Raw genomic sequence first — 24615 nt, forward strand, 5'->3', positions numbered from 1 at the left:
TGCAGACAGGGCAGAGGAATAGGTGCAGAGCTTGGCCAGAGGTGAAAGTGCAGTGGGCCCAGCATTAAGCAGGGCTGGCCTGTTGGGGAACATAGCTGTTTCAGGTAGGCCAGGTGTGTAGGAGAAGTGAATGCTTTTGTCAGGTGCGGGAGAGAAGTGTGGGTGCAGTGGTCCCAATGCGCAGAGAGGTTGGCAGATGTGCAGCTGGTGGGGGCTGGGCAGATGTGCAGGCTCAGTGTATAGAGAGAATGGGCATGGCTTACTGGTAGGAGCTGGGCAGGGCAGTAAACACAGTGGGTTGGGATGGCTAGGGTGCAGCTGGCAGGGATATGTGTGGGTGCAGGGGGAAGCTGGGGTGCAGTGAACACTGGCTGGGGTGCAGGTGGTGGGGATATGTGTGGGCGCGGGGGGAAGCTGGGGTGCAGCTGGCAGGTGGTGGGGATATGTGAGGGTACGGGGGGGAAGCTGGGTGGATGGGAGGGCACAGCTGGGCTGGTTAGCAGCTGGCAGGGGCAGGGGAGATGTGTGGGGGCAGCGGGCAGGGGCTGGGCAGTCTCGCTAGCGGAGAGACACCAGAGAGTGCAAAAGGGGCGGACGCAACCGAACCAACCTCCTTCCCCGCTCCCCCCCGTTCTTCATGGAGTTCTCACCCCGCCCCTTGTCCTCCCCTCCCGGGTGACGTCACCCCCAGCTCCGCCGGCGCCATTTTGAAAGTGGAACCTTGGCACGGACGGGTGAGGGGGGGGGGGCGGACGAGGGAGCAGGAAAGACCGACTCGGAAGAGCGGGGGAAGCCGAACGGAGCCGGCTTCGCACCGCGCCCCCCCCCCCCCCCGGTACAATCTGCCGCCATCCTCCCTCCACGCTCGCCATCCGCCCGGCACAGGGACCCGTTCCGAGAGCGGAGAGGCCGCTCTCCCTGACCCGGCCGCTATTGGGAGCCCAACATGGCAGGTAAGGGGGAGAGCGCCCCCTCCTTCCCGGGGGCCGGCCCCCGCTGCCCATCGAGCCCAGGGGGCGGGGGGAGTGTGTGTCGGGGCAGGTGAGGCCACTAAAATGGCCTGGAAAGCAGCCTGCAAACCTGAGCTGTTGCCTGTTCTGTGGGAGGTTGCATACTTGCTCGCTGTCTCTCCTTCTTTTCCTCTTTCTCATTCCCCCGCTTTCTCTCTCTCTCTTTTTTTTTTTTTTATTCCTTCCTCTGAAAATGTGGGCTCGGTTTCTCTTTCTCTCTCTTTTTTTTTTTTTTTAATTTGCATTCCTAAAACCTTCAATCCTGAAATGCAATTTGCATTCCCCACCCCCCTTTTAATATATATTTTTTCCTTCTAGAAATCTGTGTTCATTCCCCTCTTTTGCTTCCCTGCTTGCAAAACATTTGTGTTTCACGAGGGTGGTGGTGGTGGTGGCTGGGTTTGGAAGAAGCCCTGTATTTCTGAAGTTGAGCATGTTAGGAGATTTCCAAGTGGCGGGGGTGTTTGTGTGTGTGTGTTTTGGTTTGTATTTTTTCCCTAGACTTTTTGGTTTTTGCAAGGGTGTTGCGTGATTGAAGTGCAGTTTGTAGGGGTGCAGATGTGCACAGGAGGGTGGCTGTAGGGTGCAGATGTGATTGTAATTAGAGTGCAGCTGCACCCTCCTGCAGGGTGTAGTTGTGTAAATATCTGCAGATACAGGTGAAATTGGGAAGACCGTTGTAGTTGGTTAGAAAATTCAGGTATCTCTGAGGGTGTGCAATAATGTATGGTGTTTTTATTTCTTATTTTCTTTCTTCTGGAGATTTATGTTCATTCTCCATTTTGCAGATTGCTTATCTTGCATCCTAAAGTGCGATTTGTGAGATGAAAAATTGATCCAAATGCACAGGATGCCTCTTCCTCTTACTTTTCCTCTTGGTTTTTTTTTTCTTCTGGTGACATGTTAATTTCCCCTCCTTTGCGTCAGTGCCTTGCATTATGTAGAGCAGCATGAGAGGTGGTATTTAGGTTTGCACCTTGCTTCCCACACACATACCAGGCTGTCCCACTCCACCCTTCTCTTTCCTTTCCTTCTTAACCAACGGAAACAAGGCCTTGAATGTAGCAAGTTGTATGAAAATTAAAATACAGTTTACTGCATACGGTATATTGTTTTTTCTTGCAAACAGTCATTCTCAAAATGCTTCCAAGGTGTTAAAAGTAAGAGTTAAATAGAAAATAGCAGAAGTCGGGGGAGGACAAGAAATTGGGTGGATAGGGTTGTGGGTAGCTGGGAAAGATGCTGTGGGTGGGATACTTTTCCAGTACATGTATCCAGAACAAATATTGCAATTCATATTGTCTAGAATAGATGGACATCCTGATAAGATTTCCCCCATCACCTTGACTGATTCTAGTTCAGGTTGTCTCCCCTAGTTCCCGGACTTTGTAAGAAACTCCAGATACAGACCACAGGCTAATCCTTTTCAGACTTTCAGACTCTCACTCCTCCCCCCAACACACACACACTCCCCGGTGCTCAGGCAGCCTCTTGATCTTTCATGGAGAGAGACTGCTCCTGACTTGACTTTAATTTAATTTGTTCCTCAATTTGGGGAGGGAGGGATCCTTCCTGCATGCCCCCTCTTCCCCGGAATGTTGCATCACATTCACGCTTTGCAAGCTACATCTGTTGTGTAGTCGTTTTTGGTTGTTGTGGGTTGAGAAGGAATTTCCATTTTGATAGCCTCCTGCAGACAGAGCAAACTTGTTTCCATCTCTCTTCCTGTCTGGACCCAGCCCAGTGATTTGTTAAGAATGAAATGCAAAATAAATGGGTGGTGTTTTTTTGGCATTTTGGTGGCAAGGTTCAAATGAATCACTACCTTCCGCCGAGGCGGTAATGTTCCTGAAGTTTTCTCTTCGATCCATTTTCTCTGGTAGTTATACTTGCTGTTAACTTCAGGCCGATTTGTTGCTTTTTAAAAAACCTAAGCCTGACGATTTCTTTTGGTACTTTTATGGCGAAGGAGGGGGAGGATTATAAACTTGTTTTCTCTAGCCTGAAGTACTTAGGTGCTTTAATGTACTGTATTTTGCAAAAGAAATTTTTTTTCTTTTTTATAAAGTGCAAACATTTAATGATTTGACATATTTGGAAAACTTGTAGGGGCCATTCTGGCATCTAATATTTACTTAGAAATTTAAGTCACTTGTAAGTAAAGTGCTCTGTTTTTTAGAGGGCTCTGAAGTTCTTAAATTTAAAAAGTGTTGTGACATTTACCGACTGGAGCTTGTTTTAACATGGCATAGTTTATTAACACTAGCTGAGCTTGTTTTGATAGTTTTGTGAGTTTTCAAGAATTGTAGACAGCAACTTTTATTGTCCCTGCTGCTACTTTTGACAGATGCAGCTTCGAATATTAGGCAAGTCACTGACAAAAGCAATATCAGGATTGGGGGAGCGGGGGCAGTTTGTAGTCAACTTTTGGAATCTCTACATTTGCATAGGAAACGTTGTTTTTTGTAGGTGTGTACAGTACTGTCTAAATTATGTCACTTGCCAGCAGTGGATACTGCCTCTGTGTTTACCGGAGTAAACACAAAACTCAGACTGATTTAATGAGGATCTGTTTTATTTTTTTGTTTTGTTTTTGTTTTTTGTTCTAGGAGCTGGAGGAGGAGGGAATGACATTCAGTGGTGTTTTTCTCAGGTGAAGGGGGCTGTAGATGATGATGTAGCAGAAGGTAAGAACAAACTTTATTACAGTGAATTAATCCGATTGCTGATGAAACGTAGCAAGGGTGTTGCTGAAGTTTCTCCTTCAGAATTGGGTTATATTATGCATAATTGTATTAAAATAGGAAAGCAAGTGGAAACATCCAGGCATCCCTCTATATCCTGGGATGAAACTTATATGTGGTATAAGTGGGTGCAATTCAACTGACATCCATGGGCCTCCTGCTGCTTGTGTCAGAGATGAATTTGGCCCGATGATTGCGACAGGAGTTAACTTGTTTTCCAAAATATGTCACATGACAAATAGTCTCAGTTGAGACAGAACTACTAATTTGTCTGTTTTCCCCATCAGCATTTTACACGTCCTGTACTCGCTAACTTGCAGGCAAACGAGAGAAACATTTATGTTGTATTTAAGAAAGTAGTAACTTGTTTCATTTCCATTCTTTTTTACTTTTGACATGGTCGGATTTAAATTCTGGAACTGCTACTACTGTAGTGACACAAGTGTTTCGCTTTTAATTCATGACTTGCAACCTGTGGAAATGATGCCCTTCAAAGATTTTGTCTGATGCTTACCAACTGAAAGATAGGTTTTTTTGGAAGCAAGTAGGTTGAAGCAAATGTCAAAAACGAATATATTTTTTTTGCAAGATGGATACATTTTAAATTGTTGAGCAAGTACATTTTAAAGGTTGAATGTTGTTAATTTATGTAACTGTTGTTCAGTTTTTTCCTACCAGACTTCAATTCCTGTGAATTTCATTGTTCATTGACATTCTGTAGCTACCTGGCTTTTGAATTAAATGCAAACAATTGAGGAAATCTTGACTCTGCCTATTTCTCCACTGATAGATGGAGCCTATGAGCTAAGACACAAAAACATTAGAGCTGTTCCTTTGACGTTCATACATCTGTTCCATTAAATAATACTCACGGGTTGTGGTGATTGGTGTCCTCTTTCCCTCTCACCCCCGTCCGCCTCCGTTCTTTTTTTTTTTCTTTTTTTTAATATATCTGTGATGAAATGGATCTGGAAATCCAAGAGCCAGTCTCAGTTCTTAACTCCGCTGTTTGTTCTTAAATATTATAGCTCCTACACACTTAGTATGAAAGATGATTTACCCGTCTCTCACTTCCTGACAGCTGGAATAGCTAGTCACAATGGGTCGAGTTAAAGACCAAGAGTACATTAACTAGCTTGAATTTCAGCCTGACGCTCGGTGTTGCTTTTAACAATTTTTTGTATAAATATCCATTTATAACTGTACAAAAGGTATAAGCTGCTCATTGTGCAAGCTGTCCCTAGAGAGACAAAGAAGATTATAATGACTTCATAGTCAGCTATATCATGATCTCGTAAAGGTGTGTGGTGCTTTTATTTAAAAAAAAAAAAAAAAAAACCGTGCATATTACAAGGCTTCTACGTAGGGCCTGGGATTTTCTTGTGCACTGGGATGGCTGCTTAAGTAAGGTCCCTAGGAAAATTTACGTGGGAGTATCTGACCATAATGGATTTTGTTGAGTTGGAATTCTTTTACCCATATGGCTGACTCCCACATGGCATGCTGAAAACTCTTTCAGAACAATTGAAAGATGTCTGCCCATCTAATCAAACTGTAACTTGAGCTCCTACCCAAGTATTTAAAGGTAGCGCTATACTTGAGATAGATCCCTTATCCTTGAAATATTGTTCGAATAGTTTAAATACTGGTTAATTTCATTTCTTACGTTTATTTCCTTGCATTCGTTATATTACTAGCTGTGTACTGAGGAAACACACCTTTAATAATCCTCCTTGTGAACTTGGGACTATAGTTTTACATGTTTCTGCTGTGTGTAGTGTCTTCCTAAATTGCACCGGAATAAGTATGCTATGGCTTTAAGTCCAGGCTGATAACTTTTTTCTCTGTCTGCCTTTCTGCTTCTTCTGTGTAAGCAGGCAGTATATTGAAAGCTTACAAGAATGTTGCTGTCTGAGCCTTGAGAGGGTGGTGGTCTTTTAAATTTGCGTGTATTGCCTCCTCACAAGCATGACCTGTGATTATGGAGGAAAAATGCTGGTTATTGTAAGGTTGCAACTAGTGTGTATGGTTTTTTGTTTTAAGAAGTGATGTTAAAAAGACAACTGCATTGAATATACACAATTTAAAAGCAAATTACTTGTAATACTACTAGCTTGGTTTGTTAAAACTGCAACAATTTTAAAACTCTAATTTACTTTTCACTTTGTTATGCAGTTTATTTCTTTCCGCATAGAAGGTTAAAATAGAGTAATTTCACTTTTGTTTCTAGGGGAATGTTAGTAAGTTTCACTGTCTTGGTTCTTTTGTATTAATGCACCTTATAATGTTTACACTGTGAACACTTAGCGCTTGTGTATGCCCAAGTTGCGCCCACTTAGCTTAAATCAGTGCTGGCTTATCTTGGTTTACCTTGCACCTGTGCATAAGCTAAATCAGTACAAATGTCCGCATTAAAAATTGCATCAGTTTAACTAAATCCATACAAAATCATACTCTTAGTTATATCGGTACTAAATCTGTATAAAGTAACACATTTAGTTTGATCTGCACAACATTGTGTGTGTAGAACAGGCGTAAGTGTAGGGGAACAGGGAGTGTGTGTGTTTAAAAACACACAAAATTTGAATTTTAAAAACAGATAATGAAAACACCTTACATTTGTCTTAAGTTTTGTAAGAGCTGCCTGAACAAAAGTCTACCGTAAACATTGGGCCAAATTTGACCCAAATGTTGCCTCAGCAAAACATACAAACTGTGAATGTTAAGAGACCTAAAGTAGATTTCGGAGTAGCAGCCGTGTTAGTCTGTATTCGCAAAAAGAAAAGGAGGACTTGTGGCACCTTAGAGACGAACCAATTTATTTGAGCATAAGCTTTCGTGAGAGCTTATGCTCAAATAAATTGGTTAGTCTCTAAGGTGCCACAAGTACTCCTTTTTGCTGCAGTAGATTGGCAATCTTAAGTCAACTTTCACTGGTTTTGGGAGTTGAAACATGAACTCTTTTATGTTAGGTTTTTATCTTTTATTTTTCCCTTTCAAAGGAGTTAGAAATAGGGTGATATTTCATGAGCTGCTAATCTGATGATGACACCATGCTTTTGGCATTCATGGAGCGGCTTCACATTATGGACCGTCGGTTCTGGGTCTGAGAAACAAACGCCAAGTGTTTGCAGGTATGGGATGATGAGCGGTGGCCGCAGAACTTTCGGATGCGCAAAGCCACGTTCCTGAAAGTCGGTGCGGCGTGCATCCGTGTCCTCTGGTGCAAGAACAACAAAATGAGAGCTGCCTTAATGGTGGAGAAATGAGTGGCAATCGTTGTGTGGAAGCTGGCGACTCCTGACTGTTACCAATCGATCGCAAATCAGTTTGGAGTGGGGAAGTTCACTGTGGGGGTTATGGTGATGCAGACGTGCAGGGCAGTTAATCACCTCCTGATACAAAGGACTGTGACTCTTGGCAATGTGTGTTTAATAATGGATGACTTTGTGGCAATGGGATTCCCTAACTGAGGCAAGGCAATAGATGGCGCACACATCCCCATTTTGGCCCCAGGCCACCTTGCAACAGAGTACATCAACAGAAAGGGCTACTTCTCTATGGTATTGGAAGCACTTGTGGATCACGGGGGTCATTTCACCAACGTTATTGCAGGGTGGTCAGGGAAGGTGCATGATGCACGCATCTTCAGGAACACTGGCCTGTACAGAAAGCTGCAAGCAGGGACTTTCTTTCCAGACCAGAAGATTCCAATTGGGAATGTGGAAATGCTGATAGTGATTCTTGGACACCCAGCCTGCCCCTTCCTCCTGTGGCTCATGAAGCCTTACACCGGAAACCTTGACCGCAGCAAGGAGCTGTTCAACAAGTTCAGCAGGTACAGAATGCCTATTGAATGTGCCTTTGGCTGCTTAAAGCATCGCTGGTGCTGCCTTTTTGGCAGGGTAGACCTCAATGCCGAAAATGTTCCCAGGGTCATAGCAGTCTGCTCTGCTCTGCGTAACATTTGTGAAGCTAAGGGGGAGAAGTTTCCACAGGGGTGGATCGTTGAGGTGGATTGGCTGGCTGTTGCTTTTGAGCAGCCAGATACCAGGGCTGCTAAAGGGGCTCAGTGAGGAGTTATTTGAATTAGGGAGGCTTTAAAGGAGCATTTTGAAAATGATCCACAATAATGTGGGTTCTGTAATGCATTGAGCCACAGTATGAACCTTGTGGTGATTGCTGTGTGTATGTTAATTTTACACTGTAAGTGAACCGATTACCACAGTGTATGAATTCCATCAGAAACCACACTATGTAGGAGAAAAATAGACGTTTTCTCTTTCTAAAAATAATTTTTTATTAAATGCCTAAGCAAACATTTCTGTGTTCTGCAAGGAACATGAAAATCCAGAGCCAGAAGCTGGGAATGAGCAACGGGATGGATCACTCGATAATTACCTGTTCTGCTCATTCCCTTTAGGGCACCTGGAATTGGCCACTGTCGGAAGACAGGATACTGGGCTACATGGACCTTTGGTCTGACCCAGTATGGCTGTTCTTATGTATGTTCTTATATGATTTTCTTTAAAAAACTTGTTGAAACGTCCTGTGTGGGGTTGTGTTTTGTTTTGGTTTGGTTTGTTAGTTTGTTTTTAAATATATACTGAGGACCTGATCCTCTATTTTTTGTCATCGAGAATTTCTGCAGACTTAGGCAATTTTGGGTGGACGAGTGATGCAGAATCAGATCGTTGAGATTTTAAAAAAAAACCTTAAAATTGTGCAAAAGAGCTCTTTGATTGGATGCTGGCAAGTTGTAGCCTACAGAGTGAATTACAGCAGACGCATTATAAAATGAAACTTTGGCTCAAAATAACAATATTGGTAGACTTACTATAGCTACAAATCATGTTGTCATAGTTCTTTCCATTGCATCGTCTGTTTCTTAATTTGCTAGATTGTACTAGTTTGCTTTCTGAATCTGCTGGTCCATTTGCATGCATGGCCATGGGATTTTCCCTTCTCCTTTACATTTGTATTCACATTGTAGGTTCCCAAGTCCTGTGAATGATCTGCCCTCAACTCTGAGACCCTGTCCACAGTGGGTTTGGGGTGGAGGGAACCCATTGGCTTTACTGGTTCAGCTGAATCAGAATACTGGTGTAGACTAGGCTCCGCCACTGGCTTCTGAAGTTAAATCTTCTCGGAAGGTTGAAACATGAGTGTTAAAAGAACCCGGGAGCTGCTGGAGCCTTGCTCTTACTCGTGCTACCCCTGGTTCAGCACTGGTAGGAATTATTTTTCTAAAAATCCCTAGTGTAGACCTAATATGGGTGTCCTTTTTATTTAATAGTAATTCTACGCATGGTATGTATCTCAGTTCCAGGGTAACTGCACCTGTATTTCCCCCACTATGGCACGCACTCCAGGAATGCCCCATCAGGTCTTTGGTGTCCAGCCATCACCTGTCTCTTGGCAGGGACGCTGGTCCCACTCCCTTCCGACCAGGGGTTTTAACGCTGCACTGCCCCTTGCCTTACGCTATGATATCTCCGGCAAACTTGTCTGCTTGAAGGCCGATGCCTCAGCTTTGCTTTTTTCTGAGGGCTAGGAACAGTGTATTTCCAGTAGTTACAGGTTACTACACCACTCTTTCTAAGCAGGCATATTTATTCTTAAGATAAAAGCATTACAGAAAAAATATAACAGCAACATTAAACACATTTAAACACACACACAAATCCTATCAGGAGTCACCTGTCAGTCTTACGGGACCTTAGAAGACCAAAGTCTGTCCAACCCTTCAGCAAGGGTTGAGGCTCCCTGTGGACAGAAGGTCTTGTTTGGTTGCTAGGTCAGTAAGAAGGCCCTGAGTCAGTTTAAACACAACCTTTTTAAATCCTTTTCTTTATCTGTTGGTCTCTGGAAAACCCAATTCGAAGCAGTGTATGCAAGCCACCCTGTGGGGTGGTATTTCTCTGGAGGTGTTGACAACCTAAGTGATTCACCTTAATCACCCCCCCCCCCCCCCCCCCCCCAGTTCTTGGAGGAGTTGTAACCTCTTCTCTCCCCCCCCCCCCCCCCCCGGGAGTTGGATACAATCCCTGACCCACAGTGTTACATAAATGTAATAGTGTCGTTCCTAAAAATATTGCTTGGGATTGCAAGAACTGCCCCAGTGTGATTGCAGGAAAGAGTCTTGAAGTTGCAATCCTCTTCAACCATTCCTTGGCCTGGCATTTTTTATCCCCCAGAATTGCAGAGCACCTGCAACTCCAGTTGAAGTCGGTGGGAGATGTGAGTCCTCAGAATGTCAGAAAACAAGATATAACTCTCCCTAGGTATGAAATTGTCATATATTTTTAATTATTGCTTTGCAAAAAGAACTAAGCTGGACTGTGTAAATACTCTCTCAAGTGTTGTTCAGAAATCTGTAAAAAATTATAGTTGTTTGAGTCGGAGTCTTTTTTGTATTCCTACCATGTGTCAAATTAAGAGAGGCGGGGGGATTGCAGAGCAGCTATGGATCCTGCTGTTGGTTCAGCAATATTTGAAGTCTTAAAAATTGAAATAAGCTTCTGAGTTCAAATCGCAAAAAACAAGGAAAATTTGAAGCTAAGGGTGGAGGTCTGCTGGAAGCAGGGTGATTGTCCTCTATATAAAAAGAACAGGAGGACTTGTGGCACCTTAGAGACTAACCAATTTATTTGAGCATAAGCTTTCGTGAGCTACAGCTCACTTCATCGGATGCATTCAGTGGAAAATACAGTGGGGAGATTTTATACACACAGAGAACTACAAAAGTCCCCCCCCCCCCCCCGCCCCGGCCCCCGCCGCTCTCCTGCTGGTAATAGCTCACCTTACCTGATCACTCTCCTTACAGTGTGTATGGTAACACCCTTTGTTTCATGTTCTCTGTGTACATAAATTTCCCCACTATATTTTCCACTGAATGCATCCGATGAAGTGAGCTGTAGCTCACGAAAGCTTATGCTCAAATAAATTGGTTGTCTCTAAGGTGCCACAAGTCCTCCTTTTCTTTTTGCGGATAGAGACTAACACGGCTGCTACTCTGAAACCATCTTCTGTATGTATTTCAACTCCATTCTGCCTACTGTTTGCTGCTTTTATACTGTCTATGAAATCACATCCTCTGCTGATGATTGTGGATGAGAGTTGCTGTGTCCAGCTGGAGGAGAGTCAGCTAAGGATATCTTCGTAGATTTTCTCTCCTGATTGGTCACACATCCTGTTCTGTGGGTCAGCTGGAAGTATTTGGCTTCTCCTCCTCCTCCCCTCCAGTCTCCTCCCTGGAGCCCAGAGCCTGAGCCCTGGCTGCATAAGCAGGTTGAGTGGGGAGGAAGGTCATTACCCTAACTGCCATCCTGATATCAGCAGTGATTTTTTTTTTTTTTTTTTTTTAATTTCTTATTTCTATCCAGGTTGAGGACTTGTGCCACAGGAGCAGAGAGAAATTTTCAGCAGGCAGTTATAGTGGGGGCACAAAATGAGTGGCTGGGATCATGATGCTGAGCAAGGAATGAGAGAGAGCGCTTAATTAGGATTTGTTTTTTGAAGGAAAAAGCAGCTTACTTCAATAGTTTTTGGAACATCAGTTTGTGGAGAAGGACCAGGTCAGGGAGTAATGATGGTGTCATTAGAGGTGCAGTCTGGGATGTTTGACATTTAAAAACTAAACCAAATATAGAACTAACTAACAAAATGGGTTCCTACCACCACCTTGGTCACTATACTTGCCTATTGTACCCATTCCATTTGCAAGAGTCACCTTTTTAGACATCTCTAAGCTTTCCAAAATGGTGGCTGTAGTGACACTGCACCCCCTATTCTTCATAGTGATATTATGATATGATTGTGATATAATTTATATAATTTATGTAATTTATGCAAGATAAGTCATGTGAGGTGTCTGGAAAAGTTACGATTTGCTCAATATGGTTATCCTCTTTGTATGCGTGTATAATTTTTGTTTCTGAAGTTGTGAATATTGACTACATATCTGTATTTCAAATGCAGCTACACCTGGGTAACGCCCACTAGACAAGATGTTTTCTGTCTAGATAGTGGGTGGGGAAGGGCCTATTCAGGGCAGTGGGCCATTAGAAAAAATCAGTAGGCCTTAGGAGAAGCTTATCTCCCACTTGGGGAGCCTTCCTGAAAATGCTACCGGCCGCGTCCAAGTAATGGCTGCTATGACTCTACAAGGACATTTGATAAGACCACATGTCTCTCGACTCCATCTTGGAATGTCAGTGTTTTTCCACAGTCTGGTCTGGGAACCAAGCTTTGGGAACACAGGGTTCCCGCTATATGCAAAAGCTATACAAGGCAGGGAGTGATATCATCTGGGGTTCTTCACTCCCCACCCAAGAAGACTCCTGGAAACACCTGAGGAACAAAGACTGAACTGGGGGAAGTGCTGGACGCAGGCTAAAGGGATTTCTAGCCTGTAAATGAAACACCCGGGGATTCCAAGCTATAAAGCAAGTGCAGCTTGCCCCTTCAGAATCTGCAGTCTACTTGTATCATCTCTTAAGATCAGAATTTGCTATTCATATCTAAGCCATATTAAGCTCAGTTTGCATTTTTTGTTTATACGCTAGGTAGTCTGCTTTGATCTGTTTGCTATCACTTATAACCACTTAAAATCTGTCTTTTGTAGTTAATAAACTTAGTTTTGCTTTATCTAAACCAGTGAGTTGGAGTGAAGTGTGTGGGAATCGTAACTGGGGAGCAAAGGCTGTTGCAGATTCCTCTCTACTTTGAGGGAGGGGCTAATTTTATGAGCTTATGCTGTACAGCTCCCTGTGCAGCACAAAACGGTATAATTTCTGGTTTATACTCCCGAGGGGTGCGTCCCTGGGAAGATGGGAGTTGCCTTAGCTGTAGTCTTTCTATTGTTGGTTCATTGCAGGGGCTGGTCAGATAGCCTGCCTGTAACTGCAGCTGGGTGTGTCCTTACCTGTATGAATGCTGGTGAAAGTGCAGGCTGGAGGGCTTTGCAGCTTGTCACGGCAGTACAGTGTGAGAGGGAGCCCCAGCTGGTGGGTCAGGGGGTTCAGTGGTACCCCAGTTCCAGGTGGCATCCTGGAGGGAACCCGTCACAGCTGTGTCGTCCTCTCTTTGGAAAGTGCCTTGTATATTTTGGGAACCATCATAATCTAAACAAGAGTTGAATATATTTTGATTTACTGAATGCCCCGAAAGAACAAAGCGCATTCAGTTGATAGCTAGTTTTAAATGGACATCTGTATTCTTAGAAGTTGCATCGAAAGTGAGAACTAGATGGCTTGTTCTCGACAAATTATCCAGTATCAACTTTGTTAAGCCATCCCAGAAGGACCAGAATCTAAAACATTGGCCTGAGAGAACAGTTAAAAGGAGTGCCAAACATCCTGAATCGCTGCTGATCTTTAACTCTGTTTCCTTCCTTTTTTTGGTTTAAAAGAATTACTGTTCTTAAAGCCCCAAGCTAGAGTTTAAGTCTTAAGATCTGGAAGCCATCCCTTATTGGATTGTAAAGAACTTTTTAATATTTATTTCCATCCCTGACTCTCTTGGCTAATAGCCATTGATGGGCCTATCCTCCATGAAGGTCTCTTCTAAGGGTGAAGGGCTGCCAGCAGCAGGGTGGTCACCAATAGCTCTTTAAACTTAAAAAGAGGTGGAGTGAATTAAAACAAATTTGAACAAAATTATGCCTGCACTGGCATATGGCAGATTTCAGTCTTGAAAATCAGGATATTATACGTGTAATGTTAAAAACAACAAAAAAGGTGAAGTTGCAACTGCATTATGATGCTGCTCAAACGCGTTTTATTTACATACATATTTTTATAGTGCCAATGATTGTGTATCAGTACATAGGATACAGTAATCAGATTGGATTTTCATACTGGTTAGAACCATTTTGCCCTGCTCCCGGCTTGGTGAGATTGTACTTCATAGGTCTCTAGAGGAGAGTGGAGGAAGAAAACTTGCTCGCTGCGATATTGCCTATAAGGAGAAAAAGTGTAATCAAAAACATTGCTTGTGCTCTGGAAGAGGAGAGACGTTGAAGTATCCTGACATGGTATAGTATGGAGTTCCGTAATTGAGCATCCTTCACGGCAAATACCATGTTTTTCATTCTCGGGCTGTTTTTCAACCAGAAATATGTTAGGTGTTTTCAGAACATCCCCATAGGGCACATTTAAGGCCACGTGATTCTGTTTGTTGAAACAAAATGTCATGCTGGTTTAAAACAAAACAAAATCTGACCTGGAAAGAGTTAGTTAGTTTATGCTCCCCTAAAAATCAAGGTTTAATGCAAACACTGGCTGTCGGGCCCTGGACTATGGTGGTACTACTGAAGATTATAATAATATTACAGAAACTTCACATGACTGTTTTCAGAAATGGATCATAATTCAGTTGCAGAGCTAGGAACTGCTGCAAGCTCTTCTCTTCAAACTCGCCATTCTTCAGTTAATCACCGAAGGAGAAGTAATTACCTTAGGCACACAGTCTTCATAAAAATGTACTTTGCATTTAGAGATTCACAAGTGATAGCAACATTTTAAGACAAACCAGCCTATTTGGGTTGCATGTTAAAACCCCTAGGCAGTTGCGCTTGCATCTAATTTGGGAACTGTAGGCAGAAGTTTTAGGGTCAGTGGGAGAGAGTGGAAAAGCTGCATTCTAAGTAAGGTTGGTTCTTCAGGTATGTAAAACACATCCTGTGTAAAATGGTTTTTCTTAGCATTTTCAGTTGACTTTTTTGAATTACTGATTCTGGGAACAAATAGTGACTCCCTGGGAAAATACTGCTTTTGTACTTAATGATGTTGAGTAGTTGGGTTCAATTATCTGCATAAACAACATATATTCCAAGATCATTAAGATAATGAAGACTTCATATTGCATATTTGTCTTTTAAAATTTGCATTGAATTCCTACATGTTGGTTAAATCCTGCTCGATTTTTGTGTGTGTGTGTGTGTCCCTGATAAATGTCAAAAGTATTCCAGGAAGCATTCTTTGATTCTTCAAAGCAGTGATGGCAACAGTGCTTTTCACCATGGCAATGGAAAAAGATTTCATAAACAGCAGTCACTTTAATATGTGACCTACATACTGCGTATGTATGGATATTTGTGCATTCAATAGAAAGGACTTTTTTTCCCAAAATACTTTTTCTTTTTTAAAGCAAATTATCATAGTACATATTAAAATCTGTTGAGCGACAGTCATACTGAAATCAGCTTCCCGTTTGATCCATTATAAAAACAGATCTTAGTCCTTGTAAAGAAAACTTTTTTTCCAAGAGGTCCTGACCATCTGTTAAGCAGAGGACCATAACCAATAGAAATACATATCTTAAATGTGTCTGTTCCAGGTCTTTTATGCTTTTTCACAGGGGTGTATTTATGGATGTGTTGAATGGCCTTTTTTAATCTCTTCAATTCCAATGATCATCGCTTTTGGAAAATTGTCTAGCATGACTTGTTTTCAAGAGATGTGTGTGGTGCAAGCACACAATTTGGAGTAAGGAATTTGCATTGGTAAGTCAATTACCTTCTCTGCCTTTGGTTTCCCCATCTATAAAATGGTTGTACTTGTTTACTTCTTGAGCACCTCCCATGCAAAGTACTCTGCTTTCAACATGCCAGTGAATTAAGCCTCACAATACCTCTGAAGTGATAGGTAAGAACTAACATCCACAATTTAAATTAGGCAAATTGAAGCGCATATATTAACAGGGGAGGAGTTTTCAAAGGGCCTCCTTTGCAGAGGATTACATTGCCCAGTTTTTCATGTTCAGAGAAGGGGACATTTCAGAGCATGAGTTGTGCTTGGTGTTTTTGTTTAGTTTTTTTGGTTTGGCTTTTAAATATCTGCTGATGGCATCAGGTGCCTAAGCTGTCAGAAAGTTTAAACGCAGCTGGGTGCCTGGCTTCTGGATTTTCAAATCTTATTGCTAGTGCCCTCCCAAATTAGTGGCCATGAAAAACATGTCATGGACTGTGAAATCTGGTTTGCCCCCATGAAATTTTGGTCTTGTGTGCTTTTACCCTATACTAGACTGATTTAATGGGGGAGACCAGTGTTTCTCAAATTGGGGGTCCGGACCCAAAAGGGAGCTGCAGGGGGGTCGGTTGCAAGGTTATTTTAGGGGGATCGTGGTATTGCCACCCTTACTTCTGCGCTAGGCAGCTAGAGAGTGGCAGCTGTTCACCAGGCACCCGGCTCTGAAGGCAGCGCCCCACCAACAGCAGCGCAGAAGTAAGGGTTGCAATCCCGTACCCTGCCACCCTTACTTCTGCACTGCTGCCTTGAGAGCTGGGTGGCTGGAGAGCGGCGGCTGCTGACTGAGGGCCCAGCTCTGCAGGCAGCAGCGCAGAAGTAAGGGTTGCAATACCATGCCAGGCCATCCTTCCTTCTGCACTACTGCTGGTGGCGGCTCTGCCTTCAGAGCCTGGATCCCGGCCAGCAGCCACTACTCTCCGGCTGCCCGGCTCTGAAGGCAGTGCCGTCGTCAGCAGCAGCAGCGCAGAAGTACTGATAGCAGTACCGCAGGCCTCCCCCCCCCCCCACAGTAACCTTGCGATCCCCCCACAACTCCTTTTTGGGTCAGGACTCCTACAATTACACCACTGTGAATTTTCAGATTTAAATTGCTGGAATAATGAAATTTACCATGTTTAAAATCCTATGACCAAGAAATTGACCGAAATGGGCTATGAATTTGGTTGGACCCTACTTATTGCCGTACTATGCTATGCTCTCCAAGCTCAGCTCTTTTGCCTGAGCTAAATGTCACTCGTTCTTCCCGACCTCAGTCCAAGGTCACTCAGGACAACTCTGCAGTTCTAGTGTGAGGCACCTGTGGCCTGTAAAGCTCCTTCAACGATGCTGAAATAATAGAAAAGCCTCAAATGGAGGGGGTTGATCAATGGAGGATTGATCATTGGTTTGTAGACGTGATTTTAAAGCAGCAAACTTTGAATGAATGTGAAGCAGATAGAGGGCAGTTTCCACACCAGAGGCAGCCTTTTCAGAACCTTGGGTAAGGGCAAATAACGGTATGCACTTCCATCTGGGCGATCAAGTGGGGGTTGGGCAGTTGGAGACGATAGGGTGGGGTTCAAAGCTGATGTTTGGCTGAGCACAAATGTCTGGGACTTTCAGAAGTGCCCAGGCAAACTTCCTAGTACCCAGGACTGAGCAGAAGCACCCACCGATCAATTGCCAATACAGTAACTGGTATAATTTATACAATTGGAAGAAGATACGGCATCTGAATTTTTTTAAAATGTCGTTCCCCCTGCACAAAATAATGGCAAAATAGAGGAATACAATTTGTAGCCCTGTTGGGGAATCTTCTCCCATATTACGAATTGGGGCTGGGAAGAGGACTGACATGATAATGGATGTGGAAGGAGATATTTTTTGTAAACGTTTACCAATGCAGTGAATAGCACTAAACTTAATTTTGTTACAGCCTCTCTCATGCTACCATCAAAACACTTGAACAACCAATGTAAGGACAAATGTAACTTGTCTTCTACTTTTTTTTTTTTCCTTAAAATTTTAAGCGTTAAAGGCAAGGGAGAAAAGAGATGTTTCCATCTGAGACTTGAGATGGAGAGTTGAGGAGAGATGTAGGAAGGCTGCTCCAGATGGTAGGAGCTGCAAAGGAGAAGGCTCTCGTAGCATCAGTGAGAAGATAGTGTGAAGAGGCCAGAGGAGGCCAGTGCTGGACAAGCATGTGAGGGTGAAGGGAGATGTAGGTCCATCCAGAATCTGGTTGGTAGATGAAGAATTCTATAGTGTTTTCCATGCAGATCTTGTTGCTCTTCTCCCTCTCACATGTCTGTCTTCGACTTTATGCTTTGTTTCCTGTCCTGCCCTCTTTCGTCTGTCATCTGCCTTGTTCTTTTTTTACTTTCCTTCTCCTTTTTAGGGGTATCTCAGGATCCTTTTTTTTTTTTTTTTTTTTTTTTTTTAAACTATGATTCCCTTAAAGGTGATGACTCCTCCCTCTGACTGAGAGCGGTTAATGTAGGACTTGACAGACATAGTCCATCCTGTCTGACAGTGTCTAGTGCCATATGCCTCAGAGGAAGGTGTAAAAATCCCACGCTAAGCAGATGCGGTGTAATTTGCCCCCTTGAAGGTCTTATGCTAACCCCAAAGAGAGAGTGGCTTAAAAACTGAAGGATGAGGTGTTTGGATGCCTTCCACAACGGTATGCAATGGTGGTGGTGTAGCCGTGTTGGTCCCAGGATATTAGAGGGACAAGGTGGGTGGGGTAACATCTTTAATTGGACTAAACTCCAGTATGGAAGCTGGTCCAGTAAAAGATGCTACCTCTCCCATCTTGTCTTTCCAAAAGGGTGTTCATTAACTCTTACAGTGCTGGTTCCCTTTTGAGACTGTAGATGCTGATCCTTCATGTGGTCGGAGGTGGCTGTTATTGAACCAAGCAAGGCACATACTTCCAATCAGGGCTGAATGTACTCCCCCGTGGCATTTCCATCCTCTTTCTGCTTCTGGGACCCAGTGAGGCCTGATCCTGCATTCTGCTCTGTTACTGTGCTGCCAGGCCAACTCTTGCTTCTGTCTCTCACCCATCTTCCCAAGGTGCTGCTCCCAACAGTACTTAGCCTAGCCATGGTAGGTAGGGGGTAACGGTAGCTTTGAAAGTGATAGGATCCCAATACAATGCTCCTGATGGACTATAGGGAAAATAACACCAGTGTTGCCCCAAATCAGGTCATCTTCTCCCCTTCTAGCCTTCCATCGTCTCAAGACAAAACAACAAAAACCCGAACAAAAAACACCCCCTGCAAAACCCAGCAAAAGATCATGCACAGGACACTCTTTTGCTGTATAAATCTGTTTATGCAGCAGTGGTAAAATAAATTCCCATTCTAAAAGTTGCATCTTTTCCCTCGCAGCTGAAGTGGAGTTGGCTGCCACCATCAAATGCGTGTTCTCGGTAACTGCTGCAGCCTGAGTTAGGCTATTACATTGGTTTGAGTTTTTCCTAAAGAATGAAATGTTTTGTCAGATTGATATCTCCAAATGCTGTGACGCTGACCGTGAATACAGAGAAAATGGGAGTGAGGTTGTAACCTGAATTAACACTGATTTGCTGTATGAAGTTGGGGGAGTCTCTCTGCCTTGGTTTCATTGATCTGTAAAGCCAGTATGACTGCCTGTCTCGGGGGTAGTGTTGAGAAGCTTAAATAATGGTATTGTGCTTTGAGATCCTTGGATTAAATTTAATATGACCGCTTAATGCTTTATATCTTGCTTTACAATTGTTAAATAACCTGATAGCACCTAGGGAGAATTTTTACTTCCACATTTTACAGATGAGAGTAAGGCAGAGAAGTTAAATGACTTACCCAAGGCCATAGAGTGAGCCATTATCAAAGCAGCTGTCTTGCTCAGATTGCTAGTGGTTCTCAACCTTTCCTGACTACTGTACCCCCTTTCAAGAGTCTGGAACCCGAGCTCTGCCACGCAGGGCTCAAGCCTGAGCTCCACAACCTGTGGCTGAAGCGTGTAACTTAGTTTTGCTGGGGCCCCAGGCAATAGTCCTGCTTGCCACCCCCTACCACCAGCCCTGCGCTTGTGACCCCTCTAAACCCATCTTGGGTCACTCCTTTTCCCCCCCTCCCCCCCCCAAGTTGAGAGACACTGATCCAGATGAGTTGATGTGCTTCCCGAAAGACCTCTGTGTACCCCTAAGAACCACTGTGCTCGATTATGCTGCCTCTCTGCAAGGTGCTATATAATGTCTAAGTACAGGGCTTGATTTTTCAGAGGTGTCAAGAATCTGCAGCTTCCATTCACGTAATTCGGAGTCATGGGTGTTTCCTGTCTCTGAAAATCCATCCCATGGCGTTAGACCCATGTTAACAAGGAAGTTTTAAAAAACGAAAACAAACTGAGCCATTTTTGTTTGTGCCAAAATAGAAACACAGGAAAATATTTGCTAAATAGGAAAAAAAAAAAAAATTGGTACATTGAAAACTATATACCAGCTTCCAAGTGGCACCACAAACAATAGATTAAACGAATTTTAAAAAGGAATACACTATTAAAGTAGTTGTGTCCTTCCATGAGTGAAGTAATCAGAAGCTTTTATTCTGTGATGGTTTGATAGATAGATCTGTGTATTCATCCTTGTTGTAAATGTAAGTTGTACTTGTGACCTTCACAAGTGCTGAGCTTTCCAGCAGGCTGCCTGAAACTCCGTCTAGCATGAGTCTCTTTCTCTCTCTCTCTGCCCCTCACTCTCATTATGGCAGGTAAGAATAATTTTGCTTTCATTTGATTCCTTCAAGGAAAGCACCTTCCCCAGGCCCTAGGAGACATGCTCCTTTGTGGTCTAGAGCTTGACACTTGAGGATTAAGGGCCTTACAAACTTCTGGACTTAGCCTTAGCATCTGGCATTAAAGCATTGCTCAAAGAAGCTGTGTGAGGAGGCTTGAAGGAATCGGGTCTCTTCAATTAAAATAATGGTTTTAAAATCCACAGCAGGAAAATGACCCTGGGTTAGAGAACTATAGTGGCTGATTATGAAATGCATTGCCAGTCTCTACTTATGCTTTTGAAAGTAATACTTTTCTTACATATTAAATATTTGTTTTAAATTTGTATTGCATGTCTGAGTGGATTCAGCTTAAAAAAAAAAAAAAGAAAAAGAAAAAGAAAAAAATCCAGATAATCCAGGCTTTTACTGCACAATATGTAATGTTTTCAATGACAAATCAAGGAAGTCATTGCCTAAAGGCTTCCGACATTTACATGCAAAACAATAATTTTGTACGTTATTTCCAAATATATTGGCATTTGCAAGCACAAACCTAACCACTGGCTCTTCTGTGCTGTGCGGCCTATTGAAATTCTGGCTGTGGTTTCAGCAGAGATTTTTCCATAAATAGCTCTGTCCTACTTTGGAACACTAGCAGGCCTCCTGAAAAGAACTGAAGTATGGCCTTCCAAGGACTATTCCTCAATCTAGGTTCATGGTATGTACAGTAGTACTTCATTGTATGTAGCTCTGTTTTGCTCTATTTGACACAGAGTGGGCCGGGGGAAGGCAGGTGGGGAATAGGAAGGAATTGAACAATAAATACTTCTACTTTCAAGGTAAAGATACGGATTGATCAGTGACCTGAAGGGAACTTAGAGGAAAGGCTAACCAATAAAATAAAAATATGAAACTTATCAATGAAGAGCTGCAGGTATATTTCCTAAACAAATATTGAGTTCATTTTAACGTCATCACATTTTAAGTTAATATTCGTATTTAATATATATGGTCTGTTGCTTTAATCTGGAAGGTTGCCCATCCATGAAAAGGATCCCTGCCAAAGTTTTATAGATCTGATGTTCTGTGAGTTAGTGCATATATTTATTTTATAGTGACTATTTCAGTTATCCTTCCTAGGGATAAGGCATTAGAATTGTATTGCGTCTTCATTCTTGAATATGAGTGATTCCATGGCCAAGTTTTGCATAAAATACATATTAAAATAATAAGACTTGATCTTTGGGAAAGTCAGCAGAAACTCTTAACAAGAAGAAAAAACAGTTCCTGATCTAGAAAAACTTAATTAAAATATGGACAGTTTTCTTGAAGAGTTTCAGAATAGCAGCCGTGTTAGTCTGTATCCGCAAAAAGAAAAGGAGGACTTGTGGCACCTTAGAGACTAACCAATTTATTTGAGCATAAGCTTTCGTGAGCTGCAGCTCACTTCATTGGATGCGTTCAATGGAAAAATCCGATGAAGTGAGCTGCAGCTCACGAAAGCTTCTGCTCAGATAAATTCGTTAGTCTCTAAAGTGCCACAAGTCCTCCTTCTCTTTTTTTCTTGAAGAGGAGCGTATAACTTCCAACGTATGGCACAAGAGGCAACAGAGAAAATACTTAAGTGTCTCCTAGTTCGTGGGGCTCCTCCCCAAAATAGCTGTGTAGTTTCTAGGCACACCTTGACAAAGTGGATGCAGTCTTAATGAAGGTGTCGGAAGGCATGGAAACAATTTGAGCATTTGTGAAAGCCACGCTTTCAGTGGCAGATACTCAGGCGCAGTCTTCTGTACCTGCTTATCAATGAGTGGTACACCAGCAGTCACGCTGACGACGACAACGCTGCATACAACAATGGAATGGGCGAGGGCTTTTGTTTTTATTAGTCTTGCATGAGCACTTAGTTTTTCACGGATTAAACCCTATATCAAACCAAGAGAGCGTAACTTGAAATCAAAGCTCACAGATTTTCGGTCTGTCCTTAAATCTTTACAAATCCAACTATTGGTGCAAGAGCTCTTTGGAAGCTCTTCCTGACCATCAGACATCAGGTGGGAGTGGAAGTTGACATGGACATCAATTGGGGCCAGACATAGTTCCTTAGCGTAAATGGCAGTGAAAGGTTTTGTGGCTGAGGAGGAGGGAGGGGTAGCCTCACAACTAACCGGAGTGACTTTTGAACCACTGATGGTATTGCTGAGGTTTTGCAGGAACAATCCTTTTGGTTCTTTCCAAGCAAATTGCACATTGAGCAAATTTCTCTTAAGAAAACAAAGGTATACATCAGACAGCTGGCAAAACATACATTTCTTAACCTTAGCAATACAGCAAGATAAATCCACTAGCCCGTTCTGGGAAAATTGATAAACGCTTTGCCAAAATTCTAATCTTCCATCATCTCGGAAGGATGAAGTAGGAGCCCACATAAAGTTTTATCTAACTTTCCAGGGTGATTAGTGGGATCCAGAGACTGTACATAATAACTTGCATTTCTTTAGTATCTTTCATCTGAGAATCTCAGAGCACTTTTACAAATACTAATGAAAAAACCTAGCAAGACACCTGTGAGTATATAACTTTTATCCCTGTTTTATAGATAGAGCTGTTACTGTCCAAGGTGAAACAGTGAATCAGTAGCAGAGCTGAAATGGGACTCTGGTCTCCTGCTTTCCAGTTCTTTGCTATAACTAATGTCTTTGGTCCAGTATGTTAGCAGGAACATTTTAAGCAGGAACAGGAATGTGGCTGTAAGTACTCCTTTTCTTTTCGCTCATCTAGTTAGAGGCTCTTGCAAACAGTGTGTGCTAGCCTAGCATGAAGTTTAGTCTGGAAAGACTAAATCTTTGGTGACAGAGTTGGAAACAAATAGCTTTATTTTCTGCCCACAGAGTTTTACCTTACAATTAATGTACTGGAGTATTAGCACTAGACAAGTGGTAAAAATAAGATGATGTCCTTATAAACCTGTTAGGGTTAATTCATCTCCTATTGCTCAGAAAAAGCCGTATTAACTCCAGATAGCTGCATAACTGGTATGTTTTGCATATGGTAGCAAAATATTCGGGCCTTAAAGGAGTTCATGTGTCACTAATTAAGCTACTGTTCAAGTTCATTTTGTTCCCCTGCAGTTAGATATGGTCCCTATGTAATTGTAGAGAGCACAAAAATGACCAGTGATTTACCCAAAATGTATTTGAATTGTAAGCAATTTAGTAACCCTTGAAGACAATTTCTCTGAAATGTTGTTCTAAATCAAATTATATGTAGAATTTTGTGCCTGCTTGCAACATATATACATCCTTCCTTTGCATTATTAAAGTAATTGTACGAAACAGTGTATTGTGCGATCTGTGCTAATAGCATTTTTAATCACAGTAGACTCACTCTCCAGGCCAGGTATAGAATACATGTACAGAATACGCGCCTGACTTCATTAGCGGGAACATTTTGTGCTCTCGAGGGAAGTTTGTGGAAGTTCCTTCAACTGTGTAGATCTCACCCCCAATTAGGTCACAAGTTTGGTCTCTATCAGAGCCTGGTGCAGTCCCCATCTTTTTGGCCAGGACTTTACTTATGGGTTTTAAAGAATAATTGTGCAGTTCCGTCTAGGTTCTTATGGCTTCCATCACTAAGGTACTCAGTGTTACCAGAATTTTACTTTTCTTGCTATTCTGAGCTGTGTGTGTGTGTGAGAGAACGAATGAACAACGGATTGAGCAAGGGTTAGTATTGTTGCCCATTGTGGACGGTTATAAACTTTTTTATGTGACACATGCAGATGCTGTACGACTTGTCTACGTGGAGCAGTAAGGTGCGCTACAGGGTTGTGATTTCTACAGCTCGCTAACTTGTTGTGCATTGATTGGTCCGTGTAGACCCTGTGGGTGTAAACTAAAAGTTCCCTAATGTGATCTAACATACAGCACTGTGTTAAAGCTCACTAGAGAACTTTTAGTTCACACCAGCAGAGTCTACACAGACCAATAAATGTGCAGTGTGGTAGGAGGCTTTAGAAATCACACCCCTGTAAAGTGCCTTGCTGCTCCATGTAGACAAACCTGCAGTGATGGGTACTAGAATAAGTTTTATGGTCTCTGGAATTCTGCCGCCTGTGAAGTCCAGACTCTGCTTTTTTGTCTGACCCAATCTGAAGAGTGACTTTTGAATTTTCTCCCAATAGAAGTATAAATTTTGTATGCTGTCATTTATTCCATTACACACGTTGTTAGCACATACAGTAAAACCTCAGAGTTATGAGCACCAGAGTTAGGACCCCACACGTCATTTGGAACTGGAAGTACAGAATCGGGCCACTCACTCACTCACTCACTTCAGTTGTAAACTTCTGAAAGAACAACCATATGGTTTTGTTCAGAGTTACAAACAACCTCCATTCCCAAGGTGTTTGTAACTCTGAGGATCTACTGTATGCGTTCAGTCCACATGCTAGAAACCCTTAAGACATTTTGATTGAAAAATGTACTGTAGCACCAAGTTATTTCTTGTGAAAGATAGTCTGTGGTTTTAATGTTTTAAATATAGCATGGGTTACTTTGTCCATGTTGGGTTTCCACCATGATGTTTCTAA

The 24615-nt window shown here is 42.6% G+C and overlaps 1 protein-coding gene and 1 long non-coding RNA gene across 2 annotated transcripts in view; both read left to right on the top strand.

Moving 5' to 3' along the window:
• Nucleotides 1-828: 828 nt before the first annotated feature.
• PPP2R2A (protein phosphatase 2 regulatory subunit Balpha) overlaps nucleotides 829-24615 on the top strand; it is a 75016-nt gene continuing 51229 nt past the window's right edge. The window contains exons 1-2 of the mRNA XM_074939938.1: nucleotides 829-953; nucleotides 3620-3697. Of these exons, the coding sequence (XP_074796039.1) occupies nucleotides 947-953; nucleotides 3620-3697 (85 nt within the window). The 5' untranslated portion in view covers nucleotides 829-946. The remainder of the gene's footprint in view (nucleotides 954-3619; nucleotides 3698-24615) is intronic.
• LOC141978089 (uncharacterized) lies at nucleotides 7457-11452 on the top strand. Its single transcript, XR_012636330.1, has 3 exons — nucleotides 7457-7592; nucleotides 9952-10038; nucleotides 11140-11452. It is a non-coding gene; the product is annotated as an uncharacterized LOC141978089 (long non-coding RNA).

Source organism: Natator depressus, chromosome 26, assembly GCF_965152275.1.
Source record: "Natator depressus isolate rNatDep1 chromosome 26, rNatDep2.hap1, whole genome shotgun sequence".
Classification (NCBI taxonomy): domain Eukaryota; kingdom Metazoa; phylum Chordata; order Testudines; family Cheloniidae; genus Natator; species Natator depressus.